This window comes from Furipterus horrens, unplaced genomic scaffold (assembly GCF_987537825.1).
Source record: "Furipterus horrens unplaced genomic scaffold, mFurHor1.1.pri manual_scaffold_4, whole genome shotgun sequence".
Classification (NCBI taxonomy): Eukaryota; Metazoa; Chordata; class Mammalia; order Chiroptera; family Furipteridae; genus Furipterus; species Furipterus horrens.
Window position 1 is genome coordinate 23,628,070 of NW_028327174.1, and position 23,122 is coordinate 23,651,191.

Genomic DNA, 23,122 nt, shown 5'->3' on the forward strand with positions numbered 1-23,122 from the left:
AGTTAATAGGATTTTTTGCCTTTTTTACCCACTGGGGTTGTTATAATTTAAGAAAACTTTGAGGACTATAAAATTTTATTATACAAACAAAAAACATCAGTGTTATTTCCCCCCATATCCTCTTACTTCTCCTATTATAATGTACTCAATACTTTCTTTAGAAGTATTCTAGATTGCAGGGGAGAGGGGAGTATAAGGGGACTAAATGGTAATTGAAAAAATACAATAAAAAATTTAAAAAGTATTCTAATACTGTCAATTAAATTCAACTGGAAGGATAAAAAACAATCCTTATAAGTTTTTCTTTGTGGGAAGTAAAAATTTAAATTTCCCTTTGCAAAATTTTAATGTTAAAAAGCATCAGTAAGAGGTTATTTCAATTGGCCTCATATTGACATTTCAAGATCTGAGCAAGTGACTATTAGAACATGTTGTTAAGTAGTTTCTTATTGTTCCACTCCAGCATACAGTTTTGTTATTTCTTGTTAACCCTACATGTTAAATGAATTCATTTGTTAATGTCATTTATCATATAGTAATTCATTTTTTTCCCAATTTTTACTCATCAGAGACAACACAACATTTTCCTTCAGAAATTGTGTTCATCTTTGGACATCCAGTGTTTCAAGTGATATAATTCAAAGTGCACACGAAAGAGCTCAAAGCTATCCACTCCTAGGTAAATATAATAGTAATAGATCCTATCCTACTCAGAAAGGCATTTCTTCTTGGTTGGAGACCCTTACCCGCCTCTTCCTAATATGAGGCAGAGGGAACTCACCGAGGACGGGGAGAGCTCTGCCTCCGGCCTCATGAGCAGCACACTTTGGTCCACTGCGCGGAGGGCACAGAGGGACTGAGGAGAAGCCGTGACGCGCAGGCGGGCCTGTGAGGCGGGAAGACTTTGTGCTGGGCTGAAGCTCAGCTCCACCTGTGAGATTGGGGAAGAAGATCAGAAAAACAAATTTCCTGACTTAATCATGTATTCACCAGCATTTTCTGAGTGCTGCTCACATTCAGTGCATAATCACTGACTTTGCGGTGGTTGGCGCTCTGTGAGACCTGAGGCTTTTTGTCCCTTATACTTCATTTTGATTTCCAAGAATCAGTTGAGCCATTATAATGACATCTAATTATTTCTACCACTTATTAAATTTGAGATGTCGTTATTACCTTTGATACATAGTGAAGTGTTCATTAACTACAAGGTAGAATGCAAATGGTTCTAGATGCTCTTGTATTTTTCCTTTGGCTCTTTAGTAGTCTTAAAAGCTTGCTTACATAGTTCCCAACATTTCATTATAGAAGAAGGGAACAAGGTACTCTAAATCATTTCATATGGTAAGAGATAATGCAGGGGAATCCTTCACTAGGGGTCAAGTGACATGGTTTCTTAGAATGACTCTGCCATTATCTTGCTGAATCCTCTGGGGAGTTCATTTAACCCCTTTGGTCCCAATGCTCAAATGAAGAAAATACTTAATAATGATAGTAACTTCTAGTTTAATGTTTAAAAATTTATGGTATGAAGCACCCACCTTGTTGGCCAAACAATTTTCAACCTCATATTTTGCAGAATCCCCAACCACTTCTCCATCAGGTAAAATGGCATAGATGAGCAATCGAGCGACTGGAGCAATGTCTGATTCCACAGGGAATGACACAGAAAAATGGCCTTTCACTGGAGCACAGACAATGAGGAAGTGATTATGGGTTAGACATCTCCCCAGGGTTAATATGAAAGTTTTCTATTGCACAAAGCAATTTTAGGATCCTAGTCTGGTTAATGATTGTTTCTATTAGGAGGTGTAATACATATAATAAACAGTATGTAACGAATGGATGACTGTCCCTAAGAACACCATATGTCTAAGAACTCTAGTTTTAGGGGGAAAAAAAGTCTCATTGAAGCCCCTTTCCTCTCTTGAATTATGATTTTTCACCAATTTTAAGTTTTTGCTCATTTATATTAAGTTCTGATGCTATCTAAGGGTATGGAGACATCTTCTTGTCTGCCATTTGATCCAGACCTCACATTAGGAAAGGGAAGTAGACCCTGAAGTTGTGAGTTATAATATTAAGAGTTTAACACATTGTATTTATCCTTATATCTTCTCTAATCATCTGTGAACAAAATATTCTTATGAGGAACTCTGTGTTTCTTTGGATTATACTGTTCAATATTTGTTCATAAGGAGAGTCCAATTCAATGGTGAAAGTATGCAATCAAACACTTCATAAATCATAACTATCTTTGAAAAGAAAAGATATATAAATGATATACAAATATAAATCAATCAGCACAAAACCTAGTATATAGAAGGCACTAAAAATTTTTACCTTCTCTCCATTCACTAAAATAATTTTGAAATATCATTTTGTGAAGATGGTCCATGAATATTTGTGGTTTGAAAGTTTGAAATAAGTATGGATTATAAAACCACTACATTTACATTTTAAATAATCTGAGCAGAATACACTGAAGGAAAAAATATTGGGTGAAAAAAAGAAATATTTCTTTGTCCTCTCAACTTCTTTATTGGGGTTAGATGGAAATTGCCTCTCTTTATTTTAAACTATTCCTGATATTTCTGCACTGTAAGGCTGAATGTGTCAAGTTGGGGCGGAAATGTGGAATCATGAAAATACTCACTGTCTCCCTGCTCCACAGGCAGTACATGAGTCCCCGTTCGGACAATGTCTCCCTTTGCCATTATCTTAAAAAAAAAAAAAAAAAAAAGGGAATGAAAAGGATCTTACCTCAAGTCTTGCCCTCCATGTGATATGCTTGTTTTATTGCACCCCTGCTAGCAATAAGTAGCCCTAAAAGAAGTCAGACTTTCAAAAGAGAAACAGACTTTAAAGAGCTTCATGAAACCTTGCTCCACAGAGAGAGTTTGGATGAAACAATGCAGTGGCCTTCTTCTCACCAGATAATAGAACGTGAGCTCCTTTAGCTCCTGCAGAAGCTGTCCATTCAGAACATAATGTGCTTGGACTCTTTGGGTTTGGCCGCAGGGCAGTTCATGAGAGAGGGGCTCAAGGAGGACAAAGCTCTTGCTTGGAGAGAATACAAGGTTAGCAGTGTGATGAGCTTCTTCGTGTTCTTCTGACAGCCAGCAGGAACCATCAGGTGGGCTGTACTTCTTGTGACTGACCTAATGAATTAGAAAAACAATGTTACTTTAGAGGTTACATCTCATAGAGATTAATGTTCTCACTAGCTGCATTAGCTGACTGCACAGCCTAAACTGTACCTAGGAATCTTTTGCTCCACAGGAAAAAGGGACAGGGAAAGCCCCCTCCCCTTTTTTTGTTTATCTGTATTTCATGCATGGTTTGTGCTTTTACACTGAAGAGGCTCCTTGGGATGGTATTTATATTTTTGAAGATCATAAAGGAAGACAACCTTTACTCTGATTAGCTTGCTCGACATTTCTCTGGCCACTTTACTGTAAGACACTGGAGCTATGAAACCTCTTTGAGGAGACTAAATAATCTCCAGAAACTGAATAATTGCACTTCAGAAAGTCAGTGTCTCATTTGTGATGAGTTTCAGATAAGTATTATGAGTAAATATAACATTGCAACTTTAGTGGTCTGAGAATTCTTTCTGTAAATAGTGCTGGTTCAGGAGTTGAGTTGGTGAGTTGACTGAAGTCCACTTCTCCTGAGCTGTCTTAGGCTGTTTCTTTTTAATTCTTCCTGTGATTCAGGATTCTTAAGCTTCATAGGCACTATCTGGGTTATATTTCAATTTTTCTCCATGTAAAAGTTGTTTGGTAGTTTTTTTCATGCTTCCCCTACCCTCATCTTCACCTCCTGAGTGGCATGAGTGAATTCTTGTATTAACAATCTATATCGTTTGGGGAAGGGTTTAGTAAAGGAACTAGTATAAATAACCCATGGACATGGACAACGGGGTGCGGAATGACTGTGGGAGAAGGGGTGGGCTGGGTGGGGGGGAGCAATGGGAAAAAATGGGACAACTGTAATAGAAAAACAATAAAATTAATTTAAAAAACTACATTGTTCATATCTCAATGTATGTTCTAGTGATAACATATAATAGCTCATCAAAAAGAGTGAGCATTTGAAAATAATATTTTCATTTTTCAGGACTAGCACAGTGCCTAGCACATAGAAAGTATTCGAGATACTTCTTGATGGAATAAGTGAGTAAATATTCAATTTTCAATTATTAGAGGTCTAGGTTTTTATGTCAACTATTTAAAGATTATTCAATAAAATACTTATCTTTTTTATATTTATATGAAAAACCCTAATAGGCAGGGGTTTTTCATCACTATTATTATGTAAATATTGTGTAGCCATATATCTATTAGTGTACATCTATTTCTCCATTGATGAATAGAAGACTGTATGTTATACAAAAAACATTATATAGATATGGACAAAGTCTGGAGAAAATTAGAATAGCAGGGCAAAAATAAAGAACAATAATTGATGGAGTATACATAATTAAAACAAATGCTAAGATGTTAAAATATGCTTTTAAAATAAATATATTTAGCAGATAAAGGGGGCTTACTAGGTGCTTTAACATGTAATATCTCTAGTTGGTAATAGTATTGCACCCATTTTACAGATAAGAAACTGAAGTATAGAGGTTTTTAGTTATTTGCTCTTAAAAAGAGTTGAGCCAAGATTTTATCTAATTTATTTGGTTGTGGAACCTATACCTTTAAAAAATTATGGTAAGAAACATACAACATAAAATGCCATTTTAACCATTTTTAAGTCTACAGCTTGGCAGTGTTAAATAGTGTGGAACAGATTTTCTGAAGATTTTTCATCTTGCAAAACTAAACTACAGCTATTAAACAACAATACCTCATTTTTCCTTCTTTCCAGTGCCAGATAGCACCATCCTACTTTATATTTCTATGACTTTGACTACTTTAGATACCACATAGGTGTGTAATCATACAATATTTGTTTTTTTGTGCTGGGTATTTCATTTATCATAATGTTATCAGAATTCATACATACTATAGCATGTGACAGGATTTCCTTCCTTTTTAAGGCCAAATACTCTTCCATTATATGTATATACCACATTTTGTTTATCCATTCATCTGTTCATAGATATTTGGGTTGCTTTCACTAAGTTGCTATTCTGAATAGTGCGGCTATGAACATAGGTATAAATATGTCTTTGAGACCCTACTTTCAATTCTTTTGGCCATAGTCCTAGAAGTGGGATTACTCGATTGTATGGTAGTTCTATTTATTTTTTATTTTTAAGTATATTTTATTGATTATGTTGTTACAATAGTTTCAATTTTTTCTCCTTTGCTCCCCTCTGCCCAGTACCCCCCTTCCCTCCAGCAGTCCCACCCCCCTTAGTTCATGTCCATGGCTTCACCCTTTCCTATATTATTCTTAACATCCCCCTGTCTATTTTGTATCAACCAATTATGCTTCTTAATCCCTGTACCATTTCCCCATTTCTCCCCCTCCTGCCTCCCATCTGATAACCCTCCAAATGACCCCCATACCTATGATTCTGTTCCTATTCTGGTTTGCTTAGTTGGATTTTGTTTTTATTTTTTAGATTCAGTTGTTGATAGTTGTGAGTTTGTTGTCATTTTAGTGTTCATAGTTTTGATCTTCTTTTTCTTAAGTAAGTCTCTTTGACATTTCACATAATAATGGCTTGTTGATGACGAACTCCTTTAGCTTCACCTTGTCTGGGAAGCACTTTATCTGCCCTTCCATTCCAAATGATAGCTTTGCTGGATAGAGTAATCTTGGTTGTAGGTTGCTTTTCATAGCATTGAATACTGCTTGCCAGTCCCTTCCTGCCTGCAAAGTGTGCTCTGAGAATCAGCTGATAGTCCTGTAGGCATTCCTCTGTAGGCAACTCTCTGCCTCTCTCTTGCTGCCCCCAGAACTCTATCTTTACCTTTCACCTTTGGCATCTCCATCATGATGCGTCCTGGTGTGGTCTCCTCTAGGTGCAGCTCGCCCGGGACCCTCTGTGCTTCCCGGACCTGTATGTCCATCTCCTTCACAAAATTTGGGAAGTTTTCCTCTTTTTTATCAATTCTTGCTTCCTCATTCTGCACTGGTTGACTGTGTTTTTTCTTCCTTATGTTCAAAATCATTGATTTGAACCCTGGTTTCCTTCCCTTCACCATTGGTTTTGTGTGGATTTTCCTTCGTTTCACTTAGCATAGCCTTCACTTCTTCTCTTATGCGTTTGCAGTACTCAAGCATATCTGTCAGGCCTGTGGGCATCTTTATCACCAGTGTTTTGAATTCTTCATCTGTTAGGTTGGCTATCTCCTCATCTGTGAGGTTGGCTATCTCTTCATCGCTTAGTTGTCCCACTGGAACCTTGATATGTTCCTCCTTTTGGGCCATACTTCTTAGTGTCCTCATTCTGACAGGCTCCTGTGTTTGTTTGCCTCCACATCCCAGGTAGAGCTGTCACTTCTGTTATGTTGTAAGGGGTGGCCCCTTAGGCATTTGTCAGTACAGGGCGAACTGTTTCACCACGTTGTGGCGCTATATGTGGAGGACAGGTCCGACAGGGAACAATGCCACCTGCCCAGCACTTGCCCCTTTTCCAGGCACTTCTCCCACTTCTGCACTGGACTGGTGCCCTTCTAGCTGATGCCCTGGCCGTTGTTCCCAGAGTGGGTGGGTCTGCAGACATTCTGGGACTGTGGGGGCCCTTTAAACAAGCAGACTCTGCTGAGGCCAGCAGTTTCTTCCTCCACCCCAACCCCCACTGGTCTGCATAGTCAGAAGCAATGAGGCTTGATTTTCCCTGGTGCTGGGACTATGAGCTGTGAGGTCTGGGGAGGAGCTGGGAATGCTCCCCAGGTGTCCCTCCTGACTTTTTAAATCATATGACTGCACTTTCTGCAGGACTGCCTCTGCTGCCACCATAGCCACCACCACGCCGCATCCTCTCTGCCCCTCCTACCTGTCCAGATGAGTATTTCTTCTTTATATCTTTGTTTGCTGGACTTCCATGCAGTTTTATTTTCTGGAACTTCTGGTTGTTTCTAGTTTTGATGTAGTTGTGTTCCTTCTTAGTTGTGGAGGTAGATGCAGTGTGTTTTTTGGCTGGAAGTCTGGTAGTTCTATTTTTAACTTTTTGAAGAATTGTTGTACTGTTTTCTATAGCAGTTGGACCATTTTATATTCCCAGCAATAGTACACAAGAAAAAAATCACACTTAACCACAACACTATACTGCCTCCTTTTAAATGAACTTTTTAAAGTTGACCTTAAATTGGTTTCTAGTTTCTATTTTTTTCCCCTCTTCATAGGGCTAAACATAGCTTGGAAATTTCATCACTTTTAGGCTGCAAACACTTCCTAAAGTTACTTCATGTTTTTGGTAACTTCTTTACAAGCTTACCTTGAGAGAGAGGGAAGAATCTTTAATGTTAGTGGTGTTGATGAGGAACTGCACCAGGCCATGCTCATCAGTGATAGCTCTGGAGTAATGGTAAGCAGCACTGGCTGAAATGAAGATGAGTTTATTTGGCATGGGGACACCTTTCCCATCCACTAGGCGCACCTGAAGATTAAAAGCTGTGGATCAGTTATATGGTTAATCCCCATAGGCACCAAACAAAATCATTTTATTAGCAATATTTATTGAGTGCATCCTTTATGTTGAACATGGTTCCAAGCATTGAGTCAATAGCAGTAAACAAAACAAAGTTCCTTCCACTGTAGGGCTTATGGTCTAGTGGGAGACAGATGTTAAATAAATGCATGAATAATATACACTTATTTAGTAGTAATAGTCCTAAGAAGAAAAATAAAACAGTATTGTATGAGGCCAAGTGGATACTTGAAATATCAGGGGGACTACTCTGTAAAACTATGCTGTACATCTGAAACTAATACAAAATAATATTGAATGTAAACTATAACTAAAAATTAAAAAATAAAGCAGTGTAAAAGGGTAGAGAATGATGGCAATCATAATAGGGATGAAGTGAAAAATGTACTCTGTGGATATTTTGGAAATGCTGTGGATCATATATTACTCTTGGAGAGTCACAGAGCACAACTCATAAAGTAATGAAAAATTTTAACCCATTAGCCGAATTTAATTGAGCCTTTCTTGATGCATGGCAGACAACTAACTTTCTATAGATCAGTGTCCTGAAGTATAAGTGCACAAGTGAGCAATTAGTACATTGTCTGGTGTGCTTTTCTAGTTGTGTTATGTATAATATCTGCTTCTCAACCTAGATTTTCAATCTTTTGGAAGGCAGGCAGATTTTATGAGACACTGGCCATGTGAAAAATGTAAAATTGAGAAGCAGCACACAGTATTAATAAAAACTTAAAGTCACATTACTGCTAGTATTAAACTTAGCAGATGAGTAGTCTAGCTTCAACTGTGAAGATGGTGATTCTCTTTCAGGATAAGCTACTTATTGCAGTAGAAAGAAGCACAGTGGCAGGCTGGGATCAGTATTTGATTTTGATGAACAAAATCTAAGTTTGTCACTGAACTGTAGGCTGCATGTACAAAGATAAGGATAAGTACAAAATTCTGATCTTTTCTCTTTTGTGAGTCTTATGACTAATGGAATAGTTATTTAGCAGAAATAAAATATCAAAAATGTATATATACCTCTGAGAAATTTAAAAATATAGAATATACTTTCATTTTAGGATGTGACCAAAGTTTCTGAATATGTTTGTTGTCATAACATAATCAAAACATTCTAAAATGTACTCCACCACTCCTTTGTCGAGTCTAGTCTCTCTGTCTTTTACACTTTCCACAGCTGAAATCTTATAGCATTTTCATTAAGAACATCATCACAGTAATTACTGTTATCTCAGATTTCTAGAGTCAGAAAGGTCCATTTGCAGATCTGCTTATAATAAAAAAATAACAACAGAAGTTTTATTTGTAGAGCAGTGAGAAAATTTATATTTTTAAAAATTGGGTACCTTAAATAACAGTATTTTACCCTTATGTGTACTGTTTTTAAACAAATACAGTATTCCCTCACTTATCGTGGGTATTACGTTCTAGACCCGCCCCCCCCCGCTGCAGTAAGTGAAAATCCGCAAAGTAGGAATCTTACATTTATTTTAGTATTTATATATATTTTAAGGCTTTATAAACCTTTCCCACACACTTATAAACCATTCCCAGTCCCTTATTAACCTTTCCCACACTTTTATAAACACTACTTATGTTCTTAAACATATTCTACACTCTTAAACCTGCGTAACTTTAACAACATATGTATACAGTACTGCAAAATCCCATGATATATCGAAAAATCCATGATACATAATTAAATATAATATTTTTAAAAATCCCGTGATACAATGAGGCTGCAATAAGTGAACCGCGATATACTGTACTTGCTGTTATAAAAAAGGTATTATAAATATAATACCCATGAAAGAACTACTAGGTACAGGAGAATCTTGTATATTTCAAAATAAAAATTTAAACTACCTACCCACTCATTTCCATATGAAGTTAGTGTTGAAAGATGATGTAAGTAGCTACCATGAATTTTGAGATTCTTGTGAGGAAATATCTTAAAAATGTAAGATTGCCTGGTAAACCATGGAGATTCAGTGACATCACACAATAATGTTCCAAAATTAAAAAAGAAACTTTCTAATTTTCATAGTGCTCTAGAATGACTTTATAGATATCATATATAAACTTACAGAGGAACAAATATTTTTATATGGTTTTATACCTTTGTTAATATTAATCAACAGATAACAATAATCAGGTATAATTTTAGCAGAATGTGTTGTGCTTATTAGACGATAATACACAGGTCGAGTTGTGAACTGAAAAATACTCTACCTGCCCAAAGAAGGGGATCCCTTGTCTAAAGTGTGGGTCCACTTTCACAAATGAGAGTTTGGTTACGGTTCTTGTTATTTCAATGGACCCTCTTCCAGTAAACTCCACCTCTGAAAAAAAAAGGAGAAAAATATAAGTTTTTTGGAAGGATAATCTCCCTGAACTTCTTATACTACCTCTTCCCTTCCAATTCATACTTTGGCAAAGGGAATGAATCAGTGTCCATTGTCTTTTCTTCCATACCCCCATGGGATGCAAACCTGTTCCTTCTTCTTTGATCTTGGCTTCCACTTCAAGTTCCATGTTATGTCCTTTTTTCTTCATCTGGAAGACTTTGGTCTTTACTTGCTGAGAGAAGCAGCCATCACTGTTTAGCTGTGGGGGGTGGGGTGGGTAAAATAAAATAGAAGAACATAATACTAGACAGATCAGTAGTCAGTTAATCTGGTGGGAGTTTTTTGGGGGAATGACATAACCTAGGTATTTCCTATAAGAACACAATACCTATTCTCAAAGTATCAGTTATTATTACATTTCACAATGGTATCTGGTTTATAATGGAAAGGTATATTCCCTAGTATTTGAGTGAATGAGCTAGAAATGCCCTAAAAATATTGGGATAATCTTACCATAACAGGCAGCTAACCCTTCATCGAAGTCTGTCTCTCCTTCCACAGTGTACAGCTATGGGTGGAAAGTGGCCACCCACTTTGGGACTGTGATTCCTAACTTCTGGGCACCTATGTGGGGCCACATGATAAGTTCTTGCTCATAGAATAAAACTGACACTCTTTCTAGGTAAGGTAGTTAAGAGGTGTATGTTTTTTTCTCCTTTCATTGTATAAATGGATGCCAAAGATGGCTTGGTATTGGAGTTGGCTCGGCTTCCACCATTCTGTGTGGCTGTTGCACCAAGAACACTCATAATGGACAATTATAATAAATAAGTAATTCTTATTGTGGTAATTTACTTATTTTTAACAACAATTACATCTAGCATAGCATTCTCTTTTAAATTGCTCTCTTCCTGAATTAACACATGTTGTAACTCACTGCTTATTAACAATGCCTTAGCTGTTAGTCCCTAAAAGAGTTTTCCACCTACCTTCTGACTGAATTTTTCACAGATACCCCTTGACTCTCCACCATAGCAAATAGAAGGACTACTATGCTTTCTGCACATGCTCATAGTCACATGTCCTGGGACTGGCTTCCCATATATATATCTGTCATAAAAACATTGCCAAATGAATCAAAGCAGACATTGAACATCCACATTTTCTATGGATTTATATTTCCTCTTTTAGCTACAGTATATTTAGTCCCTGCACTTCCCTCTAATCTGTACTTCCCATCCGCAGGACTCAGACAGTGTTGAGCACAGTTAAGTAATGACCATTATATTCTAGAATTCTCCAGTGCAATGTGCTGGGACTTACTATAGTCTTCTTTTATGATATCTCTTTTATTTAATTTTTAATTTTTGGTTTCATCTTTAAAAACTACCTTACATATTACCAAAGCTCCACCGGTTCTTACAAGAAAAACCAACACCAACAAAACAAAGCAAAGAGAAAAAACAAACGCCCTCAATTCTACCTAGGACTACAAACTATTAATATGATAGTGTCCCTCCTTCTGTCATCCTCTCTGCATGTATAGCCATTTTTGTTTACATAGAATTTTACTTGCTTACATTTCACAAAAAATAGGATCGTGCCCTAAATATATCATTGATAATCGCTGTGTTTTCCAAAGTATTTTGTTTCCTTCCCTATTTAAAATTTCCTCTATATCTCTATTTGCAAGAGTATTGGGTCATCAGGTATGGGAGACCAAGAACTTAGTGGCCATTACTCTGAGGCAGAGCTAAGGCAGAGACCCAGTTGAATAGTGAGTGCATTGCATAAGCAGGCCTGGTTATATCACTGTCTGCTCTTTCTGCTAGTGCTACTGCTGGGCTACTGGAGATGGGGACATAAGTTTTCAAAGTTGGAAAGGGCCATACTGAGAGAGGTATGTGACATGCCTTAGGTAGACTGATAGATGAGATTTCTGTATGTCTACATCAACACATTCTGAATCTAAGTTATTTTTCCACCATATATGCAGGATCTGGTAAGTAATCTGTTGGTGATTGGATTTCCTCTATAATCTAATGACAGGAAAGCCATGTGTGCATGCATGGTAGCTTTGTTACTTCCAGAATCCTAGTAGCATAGTCTCTGTAGAAACAGTTGTCTGTGCCATGAGTTGTAATATCGCTGGTAAGACTATGAAAGAAAATAAGAAGGAAAAATAGGAAAGCAATAGTAAAGTTCTAGAGGTGGGATGCTCTCATGTACTTAAAGGATTTGTGCTGCCACTGTTCCTAGAAACACTAGCCAAAATATCCCAAATGGTGCGTCTTTTTAAAACAATTCCCTTCCAAAGATGAAAGAACGTATAAACTCACAGGCCACACACTGACACATCCACCACTTCTTCTAAGATAGTGATTATCCTTGGCATTGTTATCTGCACTTCAAACTTGGGAAGCACTGTTAATTGGAGATAAAGAAAGTTTGTGATTAGATCTCAGATTTTGGGGAATTAGTATTTTCATGTTATCTGTAAAAATTCCCTAATAATATTTTGGATTACTGAACAGGCAGCTCTCTTCTCTAATATATCTATCTTCCTCTCCTATGAAGACTGGTTGAAGGACTATCACAGATCACTGTAACCTTAATAAATTAAGGAAAATTCCACTAAAACAACGAGGGTATACACTTTTTGAGATTAAAAATTGCTATAAAAATAAAAAAGTTATAGGAAATCCTATTCACAAATCATTGATTGTCCTCACTGGAGTTAGGTACATAATTGGCTCTACTCCAAGCCCAATCTTACCTAGGGGAAGTGAAAGGTCTCCAAATAAGCTCAAAGTCTAGCCCCTAGAAATTTAAATATGAAGAAAAATGTTCCATGGCTTTCCACAATTCATACCAAATTCTTCCACGGTGAAACGGTGCTCTGTCGTTCCACCTGATTCCTTCTGTACCACCACCTTGTAGGAGCCCTGAAATGGCTCTGAGGAGAGGGGAAAGGCCAATTGTTTGAGGCCACCCTCTAAATTGAGTTTCTGCCATTGTGCGACGCGATTTCTTTTGGGGTCCTATAGATACATTAATTGAAACTTACAAAAGGGCTTAGAGCATTAGAGACAATATAGGAAATCTATGAAAGCTCCTATGTTATCCACGAAAAGGAAAATGGGGTAGTAGTAATGAGAGGAGAGGGACAATGAGTTAGAACCATCTGAACTATGAGCCTGAATGCTTTGCCCTTAATGACAAGTTTCTTGATATTGTAAGAATCTCTCAAATAAGAACATTTTCCCTAAATGTATCACTTTCCACGCAATTTTGGAATGTTTCATTTTGCTTACCTCAATGTATACTAGTGGAATCTGAAAAACAAAAGGGAAAGGAAGGAGTTTAGAATTATTCACAAATAGTCTCATTTTTTATTTGTAAGCATAACAGTTTTATATAAAATAGCTTTATCTGTGGTAAAACACACAAAAATTAGAGGTTAAGTTTTACAGAACTTTTAATTAATCATCATAAGCAGTTAACAAATAATGATAAGAACTTAATAGGCTACATTCATTAGGAATGGGATTTACTAATATTACTTAAATGTGCATAGCATCCCAGTGAAGAACACTCTTTCATTCTGAAGTTTTATAGACTGAGAAATAAAATACTAACAGAACTATAAGTAACCATGTTCAGACCTAAATATTAAGATGGGTCACAGAATTCCTAGGCAGTTCTAAGAATAAGGAGGAATGAGAATAGCTCCTCTGCTATTGCTGTTTATTACTAAAAGGTAATATTTATTAGGTGCTTACCATGTGCTGTGTGCCACTCTCTGGGAATATAGCAGTGCACAAAAGAACAATATATCTGCTTTCATAGAGCTTACTTTCTAATAAGGAAACAATACCTATGAAACACACATATATGTGTATATGTACATATAGTTGAGATTTATATTTTATATATATTTGAGATACATACATTTGACATTTGTATTTAATATGTCTAGATATTTGAAATCTATATCTTTTTCTACATATATCAGGTAGTGGTAAGGATCAAGATATAAAAATAAAGCAAGGTTAAGCTGAGGTGTTTAATTTTAAACAGAGAAATGAAAGTAAAAACCTAGACCAATTTCAAGGCTTGTTTAGAGGTGATATTGGCCAGGAAGAGGTTGTAGCATGCAGATGGAAAGAAATAGTCTGGACACATTTTAAGCTCATGTGATTTTATGATGAATTAAATGTATGTGTGAGAGAAAGAGAAAAAGCAAGAATTATGCCATCATCTTTTGCCTTAGAGACTGGAAGAAAAACAAAATTGCCTCTTTTTGAGATAGAAAAATGTGGAAGAAAAGATTTGGGAGAGAAAAATTAAGTCTTTGGTTTGATGTCTTTATTCAAATTAAGAGCTGTTTTTCGTCATAAATAGCGAGTGTTAATCTTAAGGAAAAACATTGACTTCATTCATCTTCCTTTTAAAAGAGGTTTTGGTAGGTATGTTTGGCAACATTCTAAATATTTGAGAAGTTATTTGAACTTAATCTATTTGAGGATTTAGATGTGTATTATTTAATACATCGTTCTAATTTACCTAATTGGGAACTTTCTAAAGAGTAAGTTTAATTGGGTGACAATTGCCTAAGTGTCAGTATGAAGACAAAAAGACTCCACTGTTTCTTGACCAGGGATACTGTCTAAAATAAGGATCTTACATTCCCGAAACACACACATGCACGCGGGCGCGCGCACACACACACACACACACACACACACCTCTATGTTCATAGCAGCACTATTTACTATAACCAAGATTTAGAAACTGCCTATGTGCCCATCAGTGGATGAGTGGGTATAAAAGCAGTGGTACATTTACAGAATGGAATACGACGCAGCAGTAAAAAAGAGGTAACTTACATTTTGCAACAGCATGCATGGACTTGGAGAAAATTATGCTAAGTAATTAAGCCAGTGAAAAAAATATACCACATGATCTCGCTTATATGTGGAATCTGAAGAACACAATAAACTAATGAACAAGATAGTAACAGAAGCTTCAATACATAGAATAGACTAACAACTACTACTGCCAAGGAAGGATGGGGAAGAGGGATGAAAGATGGTCAGAGGATTAACCAAAGAACATTTATGCACAACTCATGGACACACAACAATTTGGGGATTGGCTGGAGGTTGGGAGAGTGTGGGGTTGGGTGAGGGAGGGAAAGAAGAGAAAAGTGGGAACAACTGTAACAACTTATAATGATAATAATAATAATAATAATAAAATTAAAAAAATAAAATAAGGATCTTAAATTATTGTAATGCCAGAAATTACTGTAATTGACACCATATTCTTTCTCTCCCTGGTCCTCCCCAACACCAAAAACAGACTTCCAGCCAGGTTACACAGATAACGATTCTGTGTGGCTATTAAGAGACTCACCAATGCATTCAGGGGGTGAAAATTTTCATCCAACAAGACAACACGAAACTTTACTGAAACAGAAATATTTTCCATCATTTCCAGAAATCTTAAACCAGGCTTATAGGCTGATAAGGCAAGTTATTTAGGGATCAGCCTTATAGGGCTTTAAACTAGTGTATATATTGGGGAGGATCTTTCCTTTTCTGAAGTCGTCCTGACTGCAGGCCTCTTTGTACCTGTCTGCCCTGGTTTGTAGATGGGTTTGTCTGTCTGGATAAGGACCAGGCTGTCTTGGTTTTTAACCACTACTGTGGCCCGTCTCCTGAATTCTTGAGTTGCTCCTTTCACTTGGACAGTGAGAAACATTGCCTCTTCATAGGATGGATACCACGGGACCTGAAATACAGGAGAGATCCCAAGAGCCCATTCCGTCTCCCACATTTCCTCCCCCATTTCTGTTCCACTCCTCCCTGGAGATCTTGCCTCTTTTACTTAACTTTGCTCCCTCATTCTCATCACAGAAAATTGGTATGGATAGGAATTACCACTGTCATTATACAAGTAAGGCAGATAGGACACAAGATAGAGGAAAACACATCAGTGAGAAAGGTCATCAATGAGATTCACATCACCTTATAGGTCAGCCAATACAGTCTGGATTCAGTTATACACTGAACTGTAGCAAGTTTTTGTTAAGTACAAAAAGGGCATGGTAGGAGAATTTTAAGGCTATGAGAAAGAAAACTACAATATTTTATTGTTATAGGTTGTAAGCATTTTACACATGGGCAACATTGAAGAGTTATTGGATATTTGCTCATGATAATTTCCAAAACTCTCACTCTTAGAAAGAGTATGGGATGATGCATTCCTGTTAGCCCACTACTGGGGGCTTATGTTGAGTGTTTGCCTAGTTTGCTTTATTAATATTTTTCCATTTAATTTTAATTTTTCCATTTTATTTTTCCCATTTAATTTGCTTAGTGCCTACTGCTTTTTCTTTTCCTGGCTAATAGAAATTTTCTTTGATCATTAAATTAATTTTTAATATGCCTATAAATATTTGTCTCCCATGGTTGGAAATTTTTGCATTAATTTCTACTACATTTAAATTTCTTTCTGAAGTCTTTGCCAGCCACTAAAGCCTTATCTTGAGTGAATTCTGGATCCTTATGGACTGACCAATAGAACCAAGTATATTAAGTCAAACAACCGTACTCACAGTAAAGGAGACACAGTGGAATAAGTCCTTCTCTGCCACCAGGTCAGTGAAGAGGTTTTCATGCCCCTTGGGAGACTCCAAGGAAGCACTTACACTCACTGTCTCATTCAGGTGGCTCAGAAGGAGGCAGGCCTTCTCAGGGGTCCCAGTATGAAGCAGAGAGGGGACCAGCACCATATACTGTCTGGAAATGGGGAGTCCAGTTAGCGGAGAGTGTACAAGGAGAGGCATTGTTATCAGCAACCCTATTATCTATAAAAACTATTCATACTATCATTAGTTCTATACCAAGAGAAGATGTATTGATAAGCACAAAATTAATCTTTGCTGTTGAATGGCATGTATAAAAATCATTCCTCTGTCATCATCAGTGCTATGGCAGTGAGTGTTTTGCTTGAAGTGAGACTTAAATAGATTAAAACTTGCAGGTTTACCTCATTTTAAGAAACCTCAAAATGTAAGCACCTGAATTCAAACTAAAAATATGCTAATTATATGTATTCATGTTGTAAATCTATTTTATGTTAGGATTCTGTAAAAAGCAAGCAAACTGAAATCTGGAAATACCAATCAATTTATAGAACTTTCATTAAAATCTATATCTATCTATATTACTCTGTATCTATCTATATCTATATCTATATCTGTATCTATCCAACAACTCTGAGAAAATGGTATGGGAAACACTTTCCACTTTACAGATGTGGAATCTGAGACTTAAAGCAAGTGAGTCCTTAATCTTAAGTCTCAGTTGTGGTAAACAGCTAATGAAATCTTAGTGTGTTACCTAACCCTGTATGTTTGCATTTTAAATATTTGCCTCTCAACTCCTTGCTAGACAATGACTCCATTAAAATATGGGCTCCTAGTGATTGGATTTTGGGTCTTGGTAACTCATGAGCAAAACAAAAACATTTCCAATACTCTTAAATATACTTTTATTGACCATGTAGTTTTCAAACATTTTAAATTGAGTTTACTGGGGTGATACTGGTTCACAAAACCATACAGGTTTCAAGTGTACAACTCAACAAAACATCTTCTGCCACTGCATCATGCATCTATCACCCAAAGCAGTCTTTTTCCATTCTCACTTACCCCCCTTTGCCCTCCCCTGCCTCCCTCCAACTTCCTTTCCTCTGGCTATCACCACACTCTTGTCTGTGTCTATGTGATATACAGTATATGTGCTTAATCCCTTTATCTTTTTATCACCCAGCACTTTTGTTCATAGAACTCTCACAATAATTTTTAGACAGCATGCACTCCTTCCCTATTTTGAAGAAAACACCTATTTTTGATTACAAGTTTAAATAATAGCAAAAGATATTATTTATGATATTTTAAGTTAAAACATATTATTGTTGTATATGTTTCCCATGGAGTCTTAACTATCATAGAGATAAGATAATCAATATAACTTATTTTAAAAATACGTAAAAATGTTATTTTTATAATGATCAGAAATTTAACATCTTTCCTCTTTTCCCTCCTTGTATTTAAATTCCATGCCACTTACCACACAGAAGTTTATCCTAAGATTTTCATGCTTCAAAATATTTTATGAATCACTCTTCTTTATTAACAAGTATATATATGTGTATATATTTATAAATGTAAATATTATATGTGGATAGGTAAATTTAACTTTAACTCTTCTTTTAAAGTTAATGTGACCATAACCCTAGCTTGTGTGGTTCAGTGGGTTGAGCACTGGCCTGTGAACTGAAAGGTTGCCAGTTCCATTCCTGGTCAGGGCACATGCCTGGGTTGGGGGCCAGGTTCTCAGTTGGGGGCGTGTGAGAGGCAACCAATTGATATTTCTGTCCCTCTCTTCCTCTCTCCCTTCTCCTCTCTCTAAAAATAAATAAATAACATCTTTAAAAAATTTAATGTGGCCATAAATTTGCAAATATTGAACATTTTCTTCTGGATTCAGTTATTTTCAAAAGTCTTACTCATATACAACTGATCAAAATAAAATAAATATATTGAAAATTATAATAAATACATATTAGATATAAAATCAAAATGCTTTTAATGTATGGTTATTCCCTATTGCAAGAATTAAACAAGGTCTAACATTATAATTTTGGTTTGTATAGATGTAAGTGCCATGAAAAGTTATTCACATAAAAGTAAGTGACAGATAAAGCAATTATATCAGAATAATGATTAGTCCTTGTAACCCCTTCTAATTTATGTACCAGAAATCACCCAATGCCTTATTATCAAGAATTTCTTCTAATCAGCTATTAGATGGCATTTTCTTTAGATTGTCCCTCAATTTTGTTGAAACAAAAAAATTCGTCACTACATGATTTGCAAGAGGATTTCCTCCCCTGTCCTTAGAATTCATTGTGTTCTCAACATCAACATCAACATCAGTATCTTAAATTGTTCCATTCTTTGTTACCCTAAAGATTTTTATACTCAAGACAATGCTCCATGGTAACATCTGATTGAAGGAGAGGTTTGTCTTTCTTCTATAAAGTGGAAGATGGGCAATTAAGAAAGGGGAGGTAGGGAGACAACTGGCCAAGATGGAGGCCTAGACAGACACGCTGCATCTCCCTCCACAACTAAGAAGGAATACAACTACCCCAGAACTAGAAAAAAACCAGAAGTTCCAGAAAATCAAGCTGCATGGAAGTCCAGCAAACAAAGATATAAAGAAGAAATACTCATCTAGAAAGGTAGGAGGGGTGGAGCCGGGGCAGATTGGACGTGGTGTGGTGGTGGCAGCGGCAGGCCAGTGGAAAGTGCCCTTACACATTTTAAAAAGTTGGGAGGGACACCTGGGGAGCGTTCCCAGCTTCTGACCAGACCCCGCAGATCACGGTCCCAGCACCAGGGAAAATCAAGCCTCATTGCTTTTGACTGTGCAAACCAGTGGGGGTTGGGGTGGAGGAAGAAACTGTCAGTCTCTCAGCAGAGTCTGCTTGTTTAAAGGACCCCCATGGTCCTAGAGAGTCCACAGACCCACCCACTCTGGGAACAACGGCCAGGGCAACAGCTAGAGAGGTGCCAGTCCCATACAAAAGTGGGAGAAGTACCTAGAAAAGGGATAAGTGCTGAGTAAGTGGCATTGTTCCCTCTCTGACCCCTCCCCCATATACAGCGCCACAACGTGGTAAAACTGGTTGCCCTGTACTGACAAATACCTAAGGCTCTGCCCCCTATTACGTAAGATGTGTGACAGCCATTGCCCAAATCACAGAGGCAAACACAGAAAGATGAGGAGACAGAGAAGTATGGCCCAGAAATGGGGGCAGATCAAGGTCCCAGTGGCACAACTAAGCAATGAGCAGATAGCACGCCTAATGGATGAGGAGATAGGCAACTTAACAGATGCGCAGTTTAAGGCATTGGTGATTAGGATGTTCACAACTCTAACAACAAAGATTAAACAGGACGGGGAAAGAATGAAGGCTATCCTGGCTGAAATGAAGGAAAACCCACATGAAACAAGCAGTGAAGGAAAGGAAACCAGGGTTCAAATCAACAAATTGGAACATAATGAAGAAACAAACAGTCATCCAGTACGGAAGGAGGAAATGAGAGTTTAAAAAAAATGAGGAGAAGCTTAGAAACCTCTGGGACAGCTATAACCATGTCAACATCTGAATCATAGGGTTTCCAGAAGGTGAAGAGGGAAAGCAAGAAATTAAAAAATTATGTGAAAAAATAATGAAGGAAAACTTCCCTAATTTGGGAAAGGAAATGGACATATGGGTCCAGGAAGCACAGAGAGTCCCAAACAAACTAGACCCAGGGAGGACCACACCAAGACACATCATAATCAAAATTCCAAAGGTTAAGTATAAAGAGAGAATCTTAAAAGCAGCAAGAGAGAAGAGGAGAATTACTTACACAGGAGTACCTATAAGACTGTCAGCTGATTTCTCAAAAGAAACTTTGCAGGCAAGAAGGGACTGGCAGGAAATATTCAAGGCCCTACAACCAAGAGTACTCTATCCAGCAAAGATATCATTCAGAATGGAAGGGCAGATAAAGTGCTTCCCAGACAAAGTAAAGCTGAAAAAGTTCATCATCACCAAGTCATTATTATATGAAATGTTAAAGGGACTCAATTCAGAAAAAAGGATATCAAAACTATGAACATTAAAATGAAAACAGTATCACAACTATCAACAACAGAAGCTAGGGAATGGAAACAAAGGTAAACTAAGCAGACAACTAGAGTGGGAACAGAATCATAGGTATGGGGAGTATGTGGGGGGAGGGCAGCTGCAAGGGGAAAGGGGAGAGGGAGGAAAATGGTGCAGGGATTAAGAAGAAAAGAAGGAGGGTGGGGAATAGACAGGGGGATGTTGAGAAGAGCTTTATGCACAACCCATGGACATGGACTAAGGGTGGGGGACTGCTGGAAGAAAGGGGGTTGCTGGGTGGAGGGGAGCAAAGAGAAAAGAAATTGGGACAACTGTAACAGCATAATCAATAAAACATACAAAAATTTTTTAAAAATATTCTGATATTTCCTGAGGGCTCCTCAACCTAATCTACCACCACTAATTCATACTTTGTCTATATCCTTTATATTTACCTCAGTTATTATATAATTTAGGTGACCTATTGTATTTTCCAAACTGTATTTTTTATTGCTTCTTCTTTGTTAATATAGGTTCCATTTTTTATACACCAAAATCCACTCTAATCTAATTAAGAATATTATGCCTATTCATTTATCTCTTTAATAAATTCTGTATTACTTCAAAAAAAAAAAAAAAAAAAAGAAAAGAAAAGAAAAGAAAGGGGAGGTAGGAAAGAATAAATACCATGGTCTCAAGCAGATCAATGTGAATGTGAGAATCTGAAAATTGATTCCTTTAAAATTATTCATGTTTAATGCCCCTTAGAAAGTCCTAGTATATCCCCAGATAATTTAGGGATTCAGAGACCCAGAGAATTGAAGAAAAACAGTTAAGAATTAGTGAAGAATGAATAATCCAGATTTGTTAAATCTCATCACTGGAAGAGACCTTAGAGGTCAGTTTTATAGGGAAGACAAATGATATAAAGAAGAATCTGAAATAAAGCCTCTTTTTCTTAACTCTTAAAAGTGTATTTTAATAAACGAAGTAAGAATTTAAAGCAGATATATAAGTGGTTACTCAGCAGAGTATTTCAATTCAAAGCAGAAAAAAAGTAAGGAAAGGACTAAGTGTGTGCTCAGTGGGAAACTTACGGTTGTCCAGAGACTGAGGCATCTATAGGTAGGAAGACCAAAAGGAGGAGAATAAGACATGGATGGAGTTTGTTCTTCCCCATGCTGCAGCGAGAAGGGGCCTGAGGACACTAGACTGTATTGTACCCAACTCCCTGCAGTTGGTTTGGTCCCAAGGGTTCCTCAGAGCAACTAGGCTTTATGCTGCTCTGAGCAAACAGTACGTTCCATTCACACCAGGTGTCTAAACAAAACTAGAGGTCTCTGAACATTCTCTGGAAGGGTCATTGCTCTCAGGGGCCTAATTACGGTCAAGGTTAATTCCTGGTGGGCTAAATCTGTCGGGCTAAGTAGAATTCCTGAAGGAATAAAATCCTCATTCTTGTAAGTGCTCTCTTTCTCTGGGTTTTATTGTAAAGCAGCTAATTGGTTTTTAAAACACTCCTCTCTCTTTCTTCCGCCTTCCACTTCCCTGTGGCACATTTTATGGCTTTCCTTACATTTTTTGCGAGAATAGTTGGTAAAAGAAGCTACAATTTAAGCAACGCTAGACAGGTCCAAAATAGATATTTTACTGCAAGGCAGTGAGCCTGCAAGTCCTCCATTAGATATGCCTACTCTGTTGAAATGGTTTCAGAATTCAGCGGTTTCTACAGAAATGATACTGGACTAAGCTAATTGGTTTTTGACTTTAGGGATATTATTGGATTGCAGATGAAGGCCAGTCCCTGGAAGAACGATAATGAAAAATATTTTCCTGTATTAAAAAGTTGAAAAGATGAAAGGAGAAGTGGCAGACCTCAAAAAAAAAAAAAAAAAAAAAGCTTTGACCTACTGTACCTAACAAAGATCCCAGTTGCCTTTACCATTCATTATACAAACAAATCTTGTTACTGACTTCTAAACATGCTGCTCCTTACCAGTCTTAAATTATATAAACTACTTCATCCATCTATATCCATTTGTTCATCCAGCTATTGGGTTTATTTTATTTTATTTAAAAAAAAAACATTTTATTTGTTTATTTTTAGAGAGAGGGGAAAGGAGAGAGAGAAACATGGATCAGTTGCCTCTTGCAGGCTTCCAGCTGGGGAGGTGGTCTGAGACCCAATCATGTACCCTGACTAAGAATTGAACCGACAACATTTTGGTCTGCAGGCTGGTGCTCAATCCACTGAGCAATACCAAGCAGGTTTTTAAAATAAGTATTTTAGTGTCCAGTAGAATTAGGTATCATGTAAAACTATTGAGATAGAATGTGAGTTGCTACAATTATATAGGTGAGAGATGATGGTATTTTGAACCAGGGTATTCATAATAAGTTTGAAAAGAGGTTGACAGATGAATAT

The 23,122-nt window shown here is 37.0% G+C and overlaps 1 protein-coding gene across 1 annotated transcript in view; it reads right to left on the reverse strand.

Annotated features, from left to right (window-relative positions):
- Window positions 1-21,877, reverse strand: part of LOC150011339 (alpha-2-macroglobulin-like) — a 49,742-nt gene extending 27,865 nt beyond the window's left edge. Inside the window, exons 1-15 of the mRNA XM_090275405.1 lie at window positions 21,795-21,877; window positions 16,586-16,769; window positions 15,600-15,759; window positions 15,382-15,434; window positions 13,278-13,298; window positions 12,836-13,004; window positions 12,303-12,387; window positions 10,953-11,073; window positions 10,108-10,222; window positions 9,848-9,957; window positions 7,400-7,561; window positions 2,931-3,158; window positions 2,654-2,717; window positions 1,539-1,681; window positions 782-931 (exon numbers count right to left, since the gene is read on the reverse strand). Of these exons, the coding sequence (XP_090131531.1) occupies window positions 782-931; window positions 1,539-1,681; window positions 2,654-2,717; window positions 2,931-3,158; window positions 7,400-7,561; window positions 9,848-9,957; window positions 10,108-10,222; window positions 10,953-11,073; window positions 12,303-12,387; window positions 12,836-13,004; window positions 13,278-13,298; window positions 15,382-15,434; window positions 15,600-15,759; window positions 16,586-16,769; window positions 21,795-21,877 (1,848 nt within the window). The remainder of the gene's footprint in view (window positions 1-781; window positions 932-1,538; window positions 1,682-2,653; window positions 2,718-2,930; window positions 3,159-7,399; window positions 7,562-9,847; window positions 9,958-10,107; window positions 10,223-10,952; window positions 11,074-12,302; window positions 12,388-12,835; window positions 13,005-13,277; window positions 13,299-15,381; window positions 15,435-15,599; window positions 15,760-16,585; window positions 16,770-21,794) is intronic.
- Window positions 21,878-23,122: the final 1,245 nt, after the last annotated feature.